Here is an 18,137-nt window from a genome sequence, read left to right on the forward strand (position 1 = left end):
TCTGAGATTGTTACTGATGAATGTCTAGTGCTTCCAATTAGCTTGTTATGCGATCAACATAGAGATCTTAGTGGATTGAAGGAATCTAATAATATCACATCAAAAGCGAGAGCAGGAAATGCTGATGTGTGTCGTAGAAGGTTAAAGTTGACGTTTCTGGGATCCAGGACACTAGCAGGTAGGAGACAAGGGGTTACAAGTCTATTCAGGCTGTCTTGCTTAGAGCTGTTGCCATACTGTGTGTGTTCTGTGGCCCTGTCTACTTTCTGCTCATGAGGAGCCATCATAGCAAATTTAATAAATATTAATACATTTATACTGACAGTGTATTTTGTGCACATTCTATGACAAGTGTTCCAACTGGCAATTTCAACAAGTGATTCTGTATAAAGCTGTTGGGAACTTGCTGGGAGATCCAGACGGAATCCAGTAATGTTCCCTGGCATTTGTATCATTTGAATATTTGTTATCAGCTACAGATCTTTGTAAATACTATTAAACATGCTATTTCCTATTTGTTAAACAATTTTTAGGTATCCACAATAATACGAACGTGAAGAAAGTTAGAAGCATTTTAAGAAAGCTAAAGGAAATCAGTCTTGACATTACTAGATATGTGTTAAACACTGCAATGTAAAACATCAGCAACTAAGAGCCCTCACGGATACTTAGACTCATAGATATTTTATGACATTAAGAGTCTAAAAACCTCTAAAAACTATCCTAATGAGCCAATGCCCATTACTTGTAAGAACAATGCACAGTTTAACAGTATGTCAAAGGACAAGATTCAGGAAAAAGAATAAGGAAATCTGCAGAAGTAGATGGATTGATTATCTATCAACATGATCTAAAACAGGGGTCCTCAAACTTTTTAAACAGGGGGCCAGTTCACTGTCCCTCAGACCGTTGGAGAGTGCGCACTGTGGGCCCAGGACGAGTCAGCTGCTAAGCAGGACGGGCAGTTGCGTCAAAACATCTGGCAGGTTGGATAAATGTCCTAGGCGGGCGGCATGTGGCCCACAGGCCGTAGTTTGAGGATACTCGATCTAAAAGAGTGATTTTTTTTTTTAGGGCAAGTTTCTCAAGTAAAGGACTTCAGTTGCCAAAAAGTTCACCATCAGTTTGGGCACTAATATATGACTATTAGAATAGAATAGAAGAGTAATACATAAAAAAAAAAAAAAATTGGTGCCCTTCATGAATTCAAAATTGACAGGGTGAGAAAGAAGACAGTTATATCCTGGTGGGTTAGATCTGGATATGTACATCGTGTTAAGAGATTACAATGAAGTAGCACCTGACCTTCTATTCCAAAAGAAGGTGGCACTAGAGCTGAACCTTAAAGGAAGGATGAGACTAAGCCAGGAGACCGAGGATGGGAAGGGATCAAGCAGAAGCACAGCATGTGCGAAGGCCCCAGAGCATGAAAGTATAGCAGTCTCAGAAAAATCGGATGTGGCTGCAGTAAAGAATAGCAATGTAGACATGAGAGGAAAAGCGTACAGGGTCCCCTCACGAAGGTCTCTCTGTGTCATAATAGGGACTCCGAATTTCACCTTGAATGCTGTGAAGACCCATCAAAAGATTTTAAGGAGAGGAGCAATAATTCAGATGTGCATCTCTAAAATGGAAGAGGTGGAACAAGTCATCTCTGCAGTCTCCTCCATTTCTGATGGTCCACGATCCCACCAGCAGTGAAGTCTGGAGCCAGAAGAGGGAGGACGAAGGGTGGGACACAGATAGGAGAGCTATTGCAGGAGACACTGGAGAATTAGCGCGAAGTATCTAGCGTAGGTGAGAAGAGGTATGGTAATGCAATTGGCTGGCATGGCTGGGATGGGGGGAGAGGAGAGAGGACAGGTTCGAGAGGTACGGACAGGGACAATACAAATTCAGTTCTGAACATGTTAAAGTTTGGTATTCCTTATACAACTGTCTGATGCTAATTAGACGGTCTCACCCCTCAAACTTTCATTAGCAGTGGGGGGAGAAGGACAGCTGAGTCCTCCAAACTTCCACGGTGGGTGGGCCAAAGAACCACTTCTCTCAACAAAAAAAGGAAAAAAAAAATCCCTACTCCCCCAAACTACTTAATAATTAAGTAATTTCAAAACCCCTTCATCTAAATCTACTTGATTACATGCTTTAGTCCCCACCAAATTATTTTAGGCTTAACACTGATATCACATTGGTAAGAACCTGGTGATCTATTTGATGTCTTAATCTAGCCTATCAGTCCCACATTTTACAGTCAAATTATAATTGCCCTCATCTGAATCCTTCCGTAGCTGTGTTTTCTTTAAAGCAGGCTCTTGCTTCCTTGGTTCCTAGGTGAGGAATAAAGCCTTCCCCCACTCCTGTATTTTAGAGGTCACCCTCAGAGCCCAGCATACAGTTTCATGCCCAGTAACATGAACACAGTGGACAAGAAGGGTTTCCTAAGGATGGTGATAGCATATGTTCAAAGTAACTTAATTTTTCCTTTGGAGAGGAGAGGGAAAAGAAAGACACTGATAGGATATGACTGTGATGTGAATGAATAAATACCACGAATGGTTCAAATGGAGGTCCACAACTATTATTTTTTGCGGACAGTCCAACTACGTAAGGGGCCCAAGAGGGAAGATTGACCAATGACTGTCTATGGTGTTTTAGTTTGGAAGTGGGGTGTGTGTGTGTGTGTGTGTGTGTGTGTGTGTGCGCGCGCGCGCGCGCGCGCGCGCACGCGCGCAGTGGGGCAGGGGAAGTGAGGTGCCTCAATGGGGAGTTTGTCCTGAGAAAGGAAATTCCTTTGGTCAAGGAGATGACCACAACACAACAGCATGCGAGGATGGGGGACAAGGGAGGAAACAGATGAGTCAGGTGAGCTGGGCTGTGATTAGATTCCACAGAGTCAGGTCATCAAACAGGCAGTCGTTGCAAACTGCAGTGACACACACTGCCCCTCACATGCCGGCCTACATCAACCAGGGAACCTTATTCTTTCAAGTATTTCTGACGTTGGAATTCCTCCCTTTTCTGCGGTCCAGGCCTCCTTCCCAATTCTCTTAGAATCTTAGAGACTTGATATTTTTTTCAAGCAAAAAGAAAGCAAAACAAAAACAAGATTGATTCCAGGTACAACACTTAAGAACATGGAGAGTGGGAAACACCAAATTCAGGATAGTGATTTATTTCAGCTGGGATATACGTATGTTGGCGGGCAGCCGCATGTCAAGGCTTGTAAGTAACTTCAACTGAAATGCTAATGCCTCATTTCTTAAACTGGGTACAGTGGTGGTAGGTACAGTGGTGTTTGTTGTACCAGGATAGCTGTAATATTTCATAATTTTCAAAGAGCAAAACGTTTCTGAAAAGAAAGAGAAGAGAAAGACTATTTTGTCTATGTCCCTGCATCTACCTGGGAAAAGATAGGGGCCCGTCCTGAGTATCCTAATTTTATTATACACTGAAAAAGTGTTCACTAACAAGACTGTGCCTGCTATCATCTTTGGGGTTAATGCTCATAAGTCAGTTCATTTTTTTTAGCAAATGTTCAAATCACACAGCTATGAAGCTGGATCAACTTCGGTGACTCCATCGCTGGGTGTAACTCTAGTTGCATTGAACTCCCGATTTGGAGATGCCCTTCCTGTTTTGTTGGTATTATGACATCACACACGTTTGAATGACACACCAGGAAAAGAGGTCAGAGCCTGAAGTGCTCGTCAACTCTGCCATGCGAGTGCTGCTCACAGGGTCCTGGATTATCCTACTCATTAGTCCCGCCCCATCCCTTCTTCGGCTTGACCCCAGGATCATTGCACTTTTTACTTCCTACCCAACTATGATCACAGAAAGAGAAAAGAGGGAAGCCATGTGTCATCTTGTTATAAAACATAAGAATAGCTACAAGTCAGAAATGAAACAGAGAAGGATGAATCCAATTGCTACAATTAGACCCGCAAATTGTCTGTGTATTTCGTGTTTCCCAGTTGGGATTCTCTCCAAAATGGAGGCAGGTTGGCATTACCATGACGCATAGCAACCTTGACGTCATACTGCCTGGATTAAATATCTCTGCTCTGCCACTTCTTAGCTACATGGTCTCAGGCAATTTGTTTAACCTCCCTGTAAAATTTAGATATTAATAGTGCTTACCTTTTGAAGTTAAAACAAAAATTAGATAAGCCACTGCAGGAAAATACATAGCACAACACATAGCAAGAGCTTAGTAAGTTTTGGCAAATATTATTTATGTACTTTGATTTTAATTTTTATTTCTACCCTTTTAACACTAGTAAGTGGGGTACCTTAAAAGTTAGTAGGTATCCAGAATAACATAAATCCAGAAAAAAAACAAAACAAAACCAAAAAAACAGCTTCCAGGCAGAAATCCTATCTGGTAAGAGCAGCCTCTGTACCAGAGGGAGATTTCGTCCCAAAAGCAGTAGACACTTCTACCTACTCTCTTCTCCCTACAGGTGCCAAAAATCAGCCCAGGAAAGGAGACAGGAGTTGCTAAACTGGTTGGAAGCTTGTTTTGTTTTTATTTCTTAATATGCATTGCCACCTTCCATGAACGGCTAGAAGAGACCAGAAACCCAAATGACAGAGTAGGTGTTTTCTCCTTCAAGGTTGTCCTGTCACTTTTTCATCAGGACAGGGACCTCTTGGGGTAGAAAATTATTTTATTTCCCCTGGAAATAAATGAGGCCAAGAAGGTCGTTGGCACGTGCTGGGGCAAGGGTGGCTCAGCTCCGGCACTCCCAGCCTTAAGGCACCCTCCTCGGTGGACATGACCAGAGATGCTAGAATTATGAGCTGCTAGGAGTGGCTGGGGGTTGACAGTGATTCTCAGCAGCTAGAAAGCTGGCAGAAGGGTTTTCCTGGCCATGAAGGATTTTAGCTTGGAGAATTCAGGGGACTACTTAGCTCCAAGTGGAAGAAGGCAGTTCTAGATGGGAAACCAAGTTTCAAACAGACCCATAGGAAGGCACAGACTGTCTGTGTTCCTGTGTATCAAGATTTTTTTTTTTTTAAAAAAAGGATTTTCAGCTTACTACCATCCTGCCACCTTTCCTTTCTTCCAGTCTCAACCCAAATCGGTCCCTCCTCCTTCCAGCCCTCCTTTTTTTTTTTGAAAAGGGCTTCTTAATTAGCCCTAATGGGTAAAGGGGGGGGCAAGAGGTGATTGGCTGAGTGAGAACAGCACAGCCCCGCCCATTCCCCCTCCCACACTCTCCAGAGGAAACAGCTGGAATGAGAAGCAGGGAGGGGAGGCTAGGATTGGCTGAGTCAGTGGCAGGGTGGGGGCGAGGCAGCGCAGATGAAGCATTTACCTGTCTAGGTAAGTCAGGAGGAGGTCAAAAGGAGGAGAAAACAGGAGCAGGCAGGGGAAGCAGTCTCTGTCTCTGCCCTTTGAGAGAAAAGGGTATTCCTTCCCTCTCTTCAGCCCCTCAACCCAGTGGAGGTGAGTTAAATCACTAACCAACTACTGCGTATCCGTATCCGGCAGCCAAAGGAGGGCTTCATGGGAAGTTAGAGCTGCAGGCTTTGGGGGATAAAGGGAGGGGGGGTCCCTCTGCTCCCCAGCTAGGGAGCTTTCCTCTCTGTCCCTCAATTCTCTGATCAGAGCGGGCAGGGAGCATCTTGAGATTGTAGTATTTTTGTGAAGACCAGGGCTGGGACACACCTTCTTTTTCATTTACCTATTTAGGTTGGATAAACACATTGTGCAAACTAGAAAAGAAAGTAAGTTTGTTCTGGAAATTTCCATCTCTGAGCAATCGAACCCGAGTTGTGATTATGGAAGAGAATGGTTGGAAGAAAGGGAGTCAAAACGGGGGACTGCCCAGGTGGGCAGAATGTCTTGGTTTTTTCCATTGCATTTGTAACAGGAAATTTTCCCGTGGCTTTATCAACTCGGTGCCTATATTTAAATAAAGGGTGCAGTGTGTGTATGCTCCATCACAGTAGTTTGATAATGGAGCTCTCTGTGGACAGGTGTGTAAGGTGTGAGCCGTACTAGGTTGTTTGTAAAGGGATGTGAGGTTTGGGCACGTTGGGAAAACTCCAGCTCCAGCTACCAGCTCATCTTTGGAAAACCCACGGATAATCTAGCTGCGAAGTGAAGTTGAATTGGGGTTCAATTCAGTTGGTTTTCCAAGTCTGCCCATTAATAGATACAGACAGAGACTGGCAAACAGAAAGCTACTCGGCCGTGCCAGGCATCACCCACATTAATATTTCGCGGCAGCCTGTCAAATGTGGTCACAGTTCCAGGCAGGGCTTGGCCAAGGTAGTGTGACAGAGGCCACAGAAAGGAGAACCAGACCGGGCCTGTATTTTCCTTCAGGTGTTCCAGTTGACAGTTCATGTGGCAAGTTTACCTGCATAACAAGGAAGGTGGATGCAGGTATCAAGTCAGAGTGGCAAATCATCCCTCCATTATCCATCTTGGGGGGTCGACACCCTGGTCCCTAACTTTGGCTCTTTGCCTCTTGTTGCAGAGAAGAGGGGAGTGGGAAGACCTCAGCGCCCGGCTCCAGGGCCTGGCACACACAGCTCTGGGTGAATATGAGGTTTTGCAGTCCTGGCAAACTGGAGCTTTAGGGGTGAGCTTGCCCCACTCCACCAAACTAGCCCGCCACACACTCTGACCCCGAGCGGGTGAGCTTAGCAATAAAGACCCCCCTGCAGTGTCTAGCAAAGCGCTTCTGTGCAGAGGGTATTTCTACCCACCCGGTCCCTCAAACCCACTGGTGAAAGAGAAGATTATACCGTTGCCTGAACACACAGAAGCTTGCCCAAGTGCTCAGGGAGAAGGATACCCACGCACTGCAAACTTCAGTCTTCCTGGCATTTTTTTCTTCGGACGTTCTCCAGGCTAAGGCGCATTTCTGGGTAGTCAACAAAAATCGGAGACACCTGGTCTGAGAGAAACAGGAGGCAGAGCTCTTGGAGGCTGTGGGTGAGCCCATGGGAGGAGGACGCCAAGAGGGCCTGGGTGTGTTTGGAAGGACAGACAGCCTGGAGGGGGCCTGGCGCCCTCTCCCCACCCCACCCTCTTCCGATGCCAGAACAACACCTGCTATTTATTTCCACTCTTCCAAAGCTTGGCTGGTTTCTGTGGACTAGTTAATATTTAATGTGTCTTTGGATAGGTGGCCATGACTATATAGGCTGTGCATGCTTCTCGCCTCATTCCCTCCTCTTCAGTCCCCCAAAGAGATCAAGGGTTAAAGGATACCAGACTCTCACTTTGAGAGTTTTGCTTATTTCTCGGGCTTCTTATCAGGAAGAAACACCTCCCTGAAATAACCCACAAGTTTCAAGGTTGTAAAGTGGGTGAAAGGAAAGGCAGCTCTTTTCTTTTTCCTTTTCTTTCTTTCTTTCTTTCTTTCTTTCTTTCTTTCTTTCTTTCTTTCTTTCTTTCTTTCTTTCTTTCTCTCTTTCTCTCTTTCTCTCTTTCTCTCTTTCTCTCTTTCTCTCTTTCTCTCTTTCTCTCTTTCTCTCTTTCTCTCTTTCTTTCGCTCTTTCTTTCGCTCTTTCTTTCGCTCTCTTTCGCTCTTTCTTTCTCTTTCTTTCTCTCTTTCTTTCTCTCTTTCTTTCTCTCTTTCTCTCTCTTTCTCTCTTTCTTTCTCTCTTTCTTTCTCTTTCTTTCTCTTTCCCTTCCTTCCTTCCTTCCTTCCTTCCTTCCTTCCTTCCTTCCTTCCTTCCTTCCTTCCTTCCTTCCTTCCTTCCTTCCTTTCTTTCTTTCTTTCTTTCTTTCACCATTTAGACTCTTTGGGTGAGAAAACTAGGCAAGGAGATGAGGCACCAGCACTTGTGGGCTCACTCAGCTTTGGCTTCAGGTCAGATTCCTCTCTGCCGTGGTCATGGAGCACCTGTCGCTGAATGATCTGCCATGGCAGTTGGTGGCGTTTCTTCACTCTGGAAATACTTGCTGTTGGGGCAATAAACTGGCCTGGAAGTACAAAGCTGAACGAGATCAATTACACGGTTTAAGGGATGAAATAGTAGGAGAAGGGCGATCTTGTGGCTTTGCATATTTAGACAGGGGTGGCCACTGAGCCTTCTTAGGTACGTGGCCCTCTTGCACCTGGACAGTCGCTGAGATGCCGTCTGGGGGGCTGCCCTGTGCATGAGGTTATGGGTCGTTCCCTACCTGCATGACCTGGAGGGTCGATGGGAAGAGCCCCAGCTTCCTCATCTGTAAGATCAGGAAAATGTCACCTCCTGCCTATGTCACCATGGTATTCTGAGGACCTAATCAGCATATGAGAGGGCACTTTGTAAGCCATGGTGTGCTGTGTTCTTGGGAAGCGAGCTAGTCCTCCTGTCTTTGTCTCTTCCAGCTGCTTCAGGACATCCAGGTTCTGAAATGACAGTGTCATGGGCTTCCCTGGGAGGAGGGAGAGGCTAGCAATCCTCCATAAAGTCTAAAGCCTACTTGGAAGCACAAGGGTAGCAGTTGTCTCTGAAAGTAAGAGGCAGCCTCTGCTCACCCATTCATAGAGAATATTATACTAACTAGAGTGAGTCACTTTCAATATTTACTGCCCCCATTTTACAGATAAGAAAACTGGAGCCAAAAACTAGGCCCTCAGATCTATACCGAGTTCTTGACAACCATATGCTTTCGTTTGATACAGTTTTAGACCCCCAGTGCCTACCAGGTGCTCAACTGAGAACATTGTCCAAACTCTGCTGAGCCATATATTCTCTGGGAAATAAAATATCTAAGAAAAAAGCTTACAGTGATAGGTTAGAAACCAAGAAGAAGGCTTCCAAAACCTCACCCCAGCAAACACTAGCACAGATGACAAGTTCATTCACCCAGCATTTTTTGAATGCCTTCTGTGTGTCTAGGCTTTTGAGAGATGAGCCCTCTTTGCTATAGGGGTGTCCGCCCTACAGAACATTAGGGATGGGCTAGTGCTCTCTGAACACTAGCTGAGATGACTGACCTTCATCCGCATGATTCGGTTCCCCATGTTCCTGTTTCTTTGGGGTTCTGGGCATTGGGGAACTAACCTCATGAAGACACCCTAAGAGCTATCTCACGGGTGTTGGTTTATCACTGGGCTTCTTTGGTGTCTCGACCCCTCAGGTTCCCCTCCTTATCTCCTGAGAGGTTCTGGACCATTATGAACCACGTGTGGCTGGCTCATTAGGGATCTTCCGTTTCCTTTCCCTAGTGTCCTGCCCCTCCCACCTGCCCCACTTGGGGGACTCCTCCCAGGCAGATAGAGGAGCTCTACGAGGCCTGTACTTGCCAGCTCTGCAGAGCTGGAAGGCTGACTCACCCCACCCGGCCCAAACCTGACTCCAGCACTGGAAGCAATTATTGGCAGAGGCCAAAGGGACATCTGCCCTGGCATCTGAACCCCAGGTCCTCGATCTCAAATAGAACGCATCTTTCTAGGACCTTTTACCTAGTGCTTGGAGGGTAGCAAACATGGTGGAACATATAGCGTGGTGGTATAGGGAATCAGATAAATTTTAATTCCAGCACTCCCCAACTCTCTCTTTGACTTTGGAACTGTCTTTTAATCTTAATTCTTTAGAATCTCATTTTAACATAGGGGAGTCACCCCTGGCCGTCTAAATTCTAGTAGAGTATTTTCTATAAGCAGGCATATGAAAATCCTTGGGCATTTCAGAGGGAAGATGGTACTTCCTTGCTTTGCTACTACTCTTGTCACAGCGAACTTGAACCCCTTTTTCCTCTACCCCTCACCCCACAGGGAGTCAGAGTTGGGAGGAAGCTACGCATTACTCTTGTACGACATTACTACGACATTACTCTTGTTTGTTTGACATAGGCTAAGGAACCTCACTGGGAGTATGTGCAACACAGAGACAGTGCACTAGACAGGAAATAGGTGTGTGTCAACACTGCAGGTGCCCTGTTCATGTCTCCCAGACCAGGGAGATAATGATGGCCCTGGTGGTGGTGACGATGATATTAACTGTGATAGCAGCTGACACTTACTAGGCCATGCACTGGGCAGTGTTTTCCATGGAGCATGATATTTTATTTTCTCAACAGCGCTATGAGGTGGGTACAGTTAAGGCCTCTATTCCTTCTCTCAAGTCTATTTATAGTCTCTGATTAAATCAGAACCCTTCTTTTCTGAACTCTTCTCTCTCTCTCTCTCTCTCTCTCGCTCTCTCTCTCTCTCTCTTTTTATTTGAGATAAAGTCTCACTCTGTTACCTTGGCTAGAGTGCCATGGTATCAGCCTAGCTCACAGCAACCTCAAACTCCTGGGCTCAAGCGATCCTCCTGCCTCAGCCTCCCTAGTAGCTGGGACTACAGGCATGCGCCACCATGCCCGGCTTATTTTTTCTCTATATTTTTAGCTGTCCAAGTAATTTCTTTCTATTTTTCAGTAGAGACGGGGTCTTGCTCTTGCTCAGGCTGGTCTCAAACTCCTGAGCTCAAACGATCCACCCGCCTCAGCCTCCCAGAGTGCTAGGATTATAGGTGTGAGCCACCACGCCTAGCCCAGAACCCTTCTTTTCTGAACTCTTTTTTCTCTTGCATCAAGTTAATTTGATCCTAGATAGATCTTGTCCTTTCCTTATTACAAGAACAATAGTAGTTATTCATTTATGCATTAGGTGTTTGAGTATTTACCACCAACTAAACTGTGCTGTTCTCCCATTTAATCCTTACACTAACCCTACTTAATGAGGAAAAAAAACAGACTCAAAGAGCGATTTGCCTCAAGTCGTATAACTGTAAATGGCCAAACTGGGGTTTGGACCCAGACTCCAGCACCCAAGCTACGAACCCCTGTAATATTTATTGTTTATAGTAATGAAAATGTAGGTTAAGCTCCCCGGCTAAGAGAAAAATGTAAGGGAAGTAGTAGAAGCGCCTTTCTGACGAGATGCCTCTCCACCGCCTAAGTCCATCCTCCTGCACGCATTGGAGCCAGCTCACGGGTCCTTCCACGCGGGCCGGGGTATCGGGTGATGGCTGGTCACGGCCCCCTTCCAGCTCTCTGCTTGCTTGGTGTCCTTGCCGCCATGCTGCTCCAGGGCCTGGGCAGAGCCTTGCAGGGGCCTCGGCTCACACGTGGCTTTGATTCTTCTCTTTTCAGGCCCGGCTTGGGACATTCTTCGCTTCCCTTCACTTCCCCTCTGGGAGCCCCTCTTGCCACCCCTGCACCTTGCTTCGGGCAATGCCCGAGAGGGAGCTGTGGCCAGCGGGGCCTGGCTCAGAAGCCGTGACCCGCATCGGCAGCTGCGACAGCATGATGAGCACCACCTCCACCCGCTCTGGATCTGTACGTACTCTCCCTGCCGCAGCCCGGCCTGCTGTCCACACCCCTGCCCCCCCCCTGCCCTGCCCTCCCGCCTTCCCTGCTCGCTGCGACTTCTCTTTCATCTTCCTCGTCAGGGAGTGAATCACAACATCCATGGGCGCTTTCTGCCTCTGAGTCAGCCCTGCCTCTATAGAGAGTGGGGTGTGGCGCTCTTGGAGAGCAATAGGACCCATGAGACATTCCCCCCACCCCGCCCCGATTTTCATTAGGTTGGGGGTTGAGGTGAGAAGAGAGAGCAGCCCTGTGATTTTAGGTCGTGGTGGAAACTAGAACGTACATTCTTGTACCACGTGCATTCTTGAAGCTCTCTGTGATGAGCAGCACCACTTCAGTCTCTTACAAAGATCAAAGAAAATAGAGTCATTAACAGACTGGGTGCTGGAACCAAACAGATCTGCCTTCTCTACTTATAAGCTGTAAGACCCTGGGCAAATCATTTAATTTCTTTAAACTTTAGTCTTTTCTGTTTTCAAACAGGGATGGTGTTTACATGTAATTTGTAGGGTTCTTGCGGGGAGTGAATGAGATAGAGGAAAAGCAGCTAGCATATGCCTCTCTGTGCAGAAAAGAAACAGACTGTCTAGGAGCAGAGACTGAGAATCTTCCAGAGATACTGTGTTTAACTATCTGTGAGTGGCATGAGTTGAGTGGTAATTTGCCTGGGCATGAAGTTAAATCTCGGTTGTTGTAAGGCTGATGTGAAAGAGTAGATCTGCCCTATATCCAACTATAAGCATTCCTTTGTTGTTCATGCTTGTCACATACACAAGAATCCTGGAGAATTTATACTTTATTGCTTTATCCTATAGAGATATTTGAAAATTTAAGGATTATAAGGCTCTCTACTGAATGTCAAGAACATTTAATATAGCCGGTGGGTTTTGATATGTAAAAAAGAGAGTAGAAAAAACAACACACACACACAAATCCAAAATGCAGATAATCTGTACGTGATTTCTTTTTGACCCTAGATGATGGGGCCTCAGAGACATCTTTCTGTTTCTGTTAGGCTGAAGCCCATATGAATAGTCACACACCACCAGATGCAGAATGCAGCAGGGATTCAAGGTTTGCAAAGTGAATCATTTTCAAAGAAGAAATTCAGAGTTGGCTTATACTTGGCAAGGCTATTTTAGTAGGAAGAGGGCAATAAAGAAGATCGTTCTTCAAGTAACTCTTGGAGTTGGCTTCAGGGCTCCCAAGGGTTATCTTTGGGACTTCCTTTGCCATGGAGACCCCAGTCAGTCACCTGACAAGTGGCTCTTTAGGGGGCAGAGGCAACTGGAAGGGTTATTCAGCAACCCTCTCCCCTCCTTGCAGAATATTTTTAGAGTTGTCTCAAGATCTTTCCTGGCCATCTGAGTGGGCCGGAAGAATACACAGCTCTAAAGTGTCCCAAATATTAACAAGAATGGTGGAGAGATAACAAGAAGAGATTCAGGCCAGAGTACTTACATTCCTATTTTTCCCTTTTGGTTTTCCCTTCAACCTCCTCCTTGGAAGAGCAACTATTCCATCAACCTTCTTGGGTTGGTAGGGCATGGACAGTGACCATCTGAGATGACTATAGCATTTTCTTCCAAACATCCCTATATGCTCTCTCGTAATGAAAGTGTTCTTTAATATCTACTTAATACATAATACTAAGTGACTTTCCCCTCCCCCCATACCAACCAGTTTCTCTACCCTCCCCCTTTAGGCTAATATTGGCTTAAGAAGTACATACTTATTTGAATGATAGCCAGAGCCAAATGTCATCAAGAAAGTAAATATACAAGGGGGAAAACCCTGTGTGGAATGCTTTTCAAAGTCAAGTGTAAATGATTTAGTGCATTTATCTGTGGCTAGTCATGCCACTGTTCCCACTGGCCTGGCAGCCTGTGGTTGGTGGCATTTCCTGTTTGTCCTCATACTGACGTTGACATTCCAGATCAAGTATGCAGAAGTACTTTGAGAAATTAAAAGCAATACCAATCAAGTCTCAGGTCAAATCATTATGTCGCCCATATAATCGGGAGCTAAAGCAGAGACCCACAAATGAAGTGCTTGACAAAGGTCACACAGAGGAAGTGGAATGAGAACCTGGGACTGCTTCTGATCTGTGTCCCTACGCATACTGCCCAGGACTGAGCAGAAGAAAGGCCCCTGTTTTCTGCCTGGCCAGCAGCGGAGCAGGGTGCTAGTGGGGCAGCCGCCCGGCAGACCTGCCCTCCCTACTGCCCTATGGTTTAGGGAGTTGCTCCAGCAGGTTTGCAGAGCAGCAGCACCAGGGAAGGTTTCCAGCCCTTCAGCATTCCTTCCCCGTGGCAGGGTGGTTCTCAGGCCCCGCCAGTTTCTTCGGAGGGAGCTCCCTCTCGTTCCCTCCCCTTGCTCATGTCCTCTCTCCTCCCCCGCAGAGTGACAGCAGCTACGACTTCCTGTCCGCTGAAGAGAAGGAGTGCCTGCTCTTCCTGGAGGAGACCATTGGCTCACTGGACACGGAGGCCGACAGCGGACTGTCCGCCGACGAGTCTGAGCCAGCCACCACGCCCCGAGGATTGCGGGCACTGCCCGTGGCCCAGCCTGCTCCCCGGGGTAAGGCAGACTCCCTGGGACAGGACCTCTGGCAAAACCCAGAGAATCAGTGCATCCTTCTGGCCCTCTGCTCCGAAGGTCCCAGGCAGAAGAAGGGGCAGCTGCACCCTTCTCCGCTCGCTCTCCTGGCTAGAGTGAAGTCTCGTCCCTGGAGGGGAGGAGGGCCCACGGGCAAGCCTGCATCCTCTGTCAGTCCACGAAGTATCCGAGGCCAGGAAGGGAAAGGGGGTTGACCAGCTCCCACCCTCCTGTTGAAAATGCTGAAGAGCTGTGACCACAGAGGTTAGGGAGGGCGTCAGGGAGGACAGGGTGGGTGGCTCTGCAGTGACTGAGTCAGCCTGGGGAGCTAATCTGAGTGACACAGAGGACAAGGCTGCAGGAGATAAGAAGAGGGACGGGCTCCCCGGCTGCAGTGGGCGCGCCCCGAGGCCCTTGCTGGAGAGCCAGTAGAGTTCAGGCTCCCTGGAAAGGGGCAGGGGACACGAGAGTGGCCTCCAGTGGGGGGGCCATATGTCCCAGGGTGTGAGGAGCATTTTACTCCTGAGGACAGTCCCACTGGTGTCAGGGCTGCAATCTCTTATTCATTCCTTTAGCAAACATTTATTGAGCATGTGCTAACCTCCCCACTGGAGATAGAGCAGTAAATGGAGACATGGCCCTTTGATGCCCTAAAAAGTGACTCACGGGCCCCGTGGACCTGGGGCAGCTGCCTAGCTTGCTGGCAGGAAAGAAGCCATGTCACTCGTGCAGGGACTCTATGGCTATTTCAGAATCGTCCAGGTGCCCATAGAAAGTGAGAGTAGCAGAAGGCTGGTCAAAGCAAGAGCAAATCTCGTGTTCGTATGCTTCCACTGGGCTCAGTTACCTGGGACCCCAAGACAGCGAGAGAGAACTGTCCCGAGTCTTCCCCAACTCTGGTGCCTCTGTAGAAGGTCAGGGAGAGCCTGAGTCGAGGACATGAGCACCCAGGGTTCGCTGTCTCGCCAATCATCATGAAAAAGTAACCCTCAGTCAAAAGAATCTGCTATTATCGATCTTCTAGTCTAAATGATATCCAGACAAGAGAGCTGCACTTGGGAAAGCAAAGAAAACGAAACAGAACCCATTCGTTGCTAGTTGGAGGTCAGAGTTCAGGGAGCATTGGCTTTCTCCTCTGCAGCGGGACCCTCACCTCTGTCCCCCCTGCTCTGTTTTCCCCGACCCACACAGGGGATCCAGAAGAGACGGTCATCCAGCAAGGACCAGAGCCACGGAGAGTGACTCCGTCCAGCTCATCCCATCCTCCTGAGCCCCAGGGCCTGGGCCTCAGGTCTGGCTCCTACAGCCTCCCCAGGAATATCCACATTGGCAGGAACCAGAGCCTCGGGAGAAGCACCCCCCAGGCCAACAGCCGCGTGGGCGCTGGAGAACCTGAGAGGCCGGCAGCAGAGCCGGAGAAAGCGCCAGCCAGCCAGGGCGGCAAGCCGGGCCGGGCCCCCGCTGGCCCCCGGGGGGCTGCCCTAGATTTGGACCTGGGGCTCATCCCCCCGCCAGAGGCTTTCCGGGACACCCAGCCGGAACGGTGCAGGGACGGCAGCCTGCCCGAGGGGCCAGGACAGCAGAGCCACACGCCCCAGCTGCACGCGCCAGCCAGCCCCCAGAAGAGGGAGCAGATTCCTTCAGAGGCCATGTCCCAAAAATCCAAGGACAAAGACTCAGAGAGGCACCCAGGACACCCAGGGCCGCCTCCCGCCGTGCCATCTCAGAGTGCAAGAGCGGAGGATGCTCCCCTTCCGTCGGGGGAGGACCCGCATGCCCGACTGCCCCCCCTCACAGCCCCTAAGCCCCGGAAGCTGCCCCCCAATATTGTCCTGAAGAGCAGCCGAAGCAGCTTCCGCAGCGATCCCCAGAACTGGCTGTCCCGCCATGCTGAGGCCGCCCCTGGGGATTCCGGCTCGGTCTCCTCTCTGGTGCAGGAGCAGCGGAAAGCACGCAGAGAGGCGCTGGAGAAGCTGGGGCTGCCCCAGGACCAAGACGAGCCCGGCCTGCACTTAAAGCCCACCAGCTCCGTCAGACTCAAGGAGACTCGTGCGCAGGGCCCTTCCTGGGCTCCAGCTCCGCCTGCAGGTCCTGCTCTGGTTTCAGCCGCTGTCCCTGCTGCAGGGAAGGCTCCTGCTCCAGCTCAGGGACCTTCGCCCATGAAGGCCCCTGCTCCGGCTCCAGCTCAGGGGTCTCCTCCAGGCAAAGTTTCCATTCCTGCCCAGGAAACCCCTCCAGGGAGTGTTGCAGCTGCCAAGTCCATGCCGATCCCCATCCCTAAGGCCCCGAGGGCAAACAGCGCCCTGACCCAGCCAAAGCCAGACTCGGGGCTGACCCTCCCGCAGAGCAACGTCCCCGGCCTGAGACAGGTGAGCTTCAAGTCCAACACGCTGGAGCGCTCGGGCGTGGGGCTGAGCAGCTACCTCTCGGCCGAGAAGGACGGCAGCCCCAAAACCAGCACTTCTCTGGAAAAGGCCTCCTTCTTGGACAAGCTCTCGCCCAGCGTCTTGCGCAGCTCCCGGCCCCGGCCGGCCTCCCTGGGCACGGGGAAAGACTTTGCAGGCATCCAGGTGGGCAGGTTGGCTGACCTGGAGCAGGAGCAGAGCTCCAAGCACCTGTCCTACCAGGGACAGAGCCGTGACAAGCTTCCTCGACCCCTTTGTGTCAGTGTCAAGATCTCCCCAAAGGGCGTCCCTGACGAGCACAGAAGGGAGGCCCTGAAGAAGCTGGGACTGTTGAAGGAGTAGACTCTGGCCACTGGTGCCACCAGCACGGCTAGCACCGCCCGCCACCGCTGCACCAGGAGACAGGGGGTTTGCACTCGGGAGACTTTGCCACCTGACGACTGGACCCAGGGCTTGGGCAGGGGCGGGCTGCTCTCGGGCTCCCCGAGGAGAAGGGGAGGGAGAGATTTGAGCCCAAGCATGTTTTTATACTCAGAGTGTTGCGCCACCGTGTGCCTGGACAAGCGTGCGTGTGCACGCACACATGCGCGTGTGTGTTGTGGGCTGTGTGTATCACTGAAGCTATTTATGTAACACAGGAGTCCTTGCTCGGAGTTCTGCCCTTGCCGGAGATGTTCCCACCGTGAGTAGACTGCAGCCTGGCCAGAGCTGAGTGGGGGCCAAGCCTGAGAAGAAAAGCCAAGCGAGACAGCGGGTATGCAGTGACTTGGAAAAAAGTTCCGCCCGTCAGCTGCAAGGTCACTTGAAATGTGGCCTCCCAGAGCCCTTGCAGTGGCCAGAGACTGGCTCACGCCTTGCTAGGTCCCTTTCTCAGTTCCAGCCTCTGGACAAGGCCAGGGGCCAAGAGGAGTTGGTTGGTTATCTCCTCACCCACTGCCTGCGTGGTGTCACCAGCCCCAAGGGTAGGACACATCCCTGTCACTAAACCTCTCTGTTGACTGATAGCAGAACGGCCCTCGCTGGCCTGAGGAGGCAGGATAAGCGGCCACAGGCTGTCGCATACGGGGGAGAGCCCTTGTCTACGGGCTTGATAAATCCAATAAAAACTGTGCTTGTGGTCCCTGACGCTGGTGTCCCCCTGCTCTCCAGCTCCCTGTCTCGGTCTGCACGTGACAGACCCTGAGGCTGGGATGGGAGGCCCAGCTCAGGGGCCTCACGAATACCAAAGAACTGTTTCAGACTGTGTCCCTGTGGGGAGTTTTTAAACGTCCCCAGTTCCAGTGGTGGAAAATCAACACAGGACCTTCCCGGCCGGTCCTTCCTGGAATCTCAGAGCTGGGAGGGACCTCAGAGGAGCTCTGGCTCAGCCACGCTGGGGCAGGGAAGCGACTCACCCAGGGTCACTCCACCATGTGACAGAGCTGAGACCAGAAGCTGGAGCTCCTGACCCCCGCTGCGTGCTGCATCTGCGGCCGGCCCTCAGCCAGGCTCTTGGACACCCACACGGCACCCAGGGACCCACCATCACTGCCAGAGACTCCACCCTGGGGCCCCTCAGGATCCTCAAGTGTCCTCTGAAGCGTCGGAGATTAAAAGCTATGCAGGATAACGACATCGGGTGCTGTGTTTTTTTTTTTTTTTTTTTTGAGACAGAGTCTCGCTTTGTTGTCCAGGCTAGAGTGAGTGCCGTGGCATCAGCCTAGCTCACAGCAACCTCAAACTCCTGGGCTCCAGTCATCCTTCTGCCTCAGCCTCCCGAGTAGCTGGGACTACAGGCATGCGCCACTATGCCCGGCTAATTTTTTATATATATATAT

General features: G+C 49.6%; 1 protein-coding gene across 2 annotated transcripts; it reads left to right on the forward strand.

Annotated features, from left to right (window-relative positions):
* Positions 1 to 5,281: 5,281 nt before the first annotated feature.
* Positions 5,282 to 17,926, forward strand: C23H1orf116 (chromosome 23 C1orf116 homolog). 2 transcript variants are annotated; one of them, XM_012760632.2, is made up of 4 exons: positions 5,282 to 5,455; positions 11,099 to 11,284; positions 13,720 to 13,897; positions 15,107 to 17,926. In XM_012760632.2, the coding sequence occupies exons 2-4, from the start codon at positions 11,180 to 11,182 to the stop codon at positions 16,660 to 16,662; spliced, it is 1,839 nt and encodes a 612-aa protein (XP_012616086.2). In that variant the 5' UTR covers positions 5,282 to 5,455; positions 11,099 to 11,179; the 3' UTR covers positions 16,663 to 17,926. The 2 variants fall into 2 exon arrangements, with proteins under 2 accessions (XP_012616086.2, XP_075853012.1); XM_075996897.1 differs by lacking the exon at positions 5,282 to 5,455 and having other exon boundaries at positions 10,499 to 11,284.
* Positions 17,927 to 18,137: the final 211 nt, after the last annotated feature.

Source organism: Microcebus murinus, chromosome 23, assembly GCF_040939455.1.
Source record: "Microcebus murinus isolate Inina chromosome 23, M.murinus_Inina_mat1.0, whole genome shotgun sequence".
NCBI lineage: Eukaryota > Metazoa > Chordata > Mammalia > Primates > Cheirogaleidae > Microcebus > Microcebus murinus.

Excerpts from the sequence above, each read along its gene's own strand:
- C23H1orf116 (XM_012760632.2), top strand. The coding sequence starts at position 11,180 with ATGCCCGAGAGGGAGCTGTGGCCAGCGGGGCCTGGCTCAGAAGCCGTG. Across the intron at positions 11,285-13,719 it reads CCTCCACCCGCTCTGGATCT|AGTGACAGCAGCTACGACTT; the intron begins GTACGTACTCTC and ends CCTCCCCCGCAG. Across the intron at positions 13,898-15,106 it reads GGCCCAGCCTGCTCCCCGGG|GGGATCCAGAAGAGACGGTC; the intron begins GTAAGGCAGACT and ends CGACCCACACAG.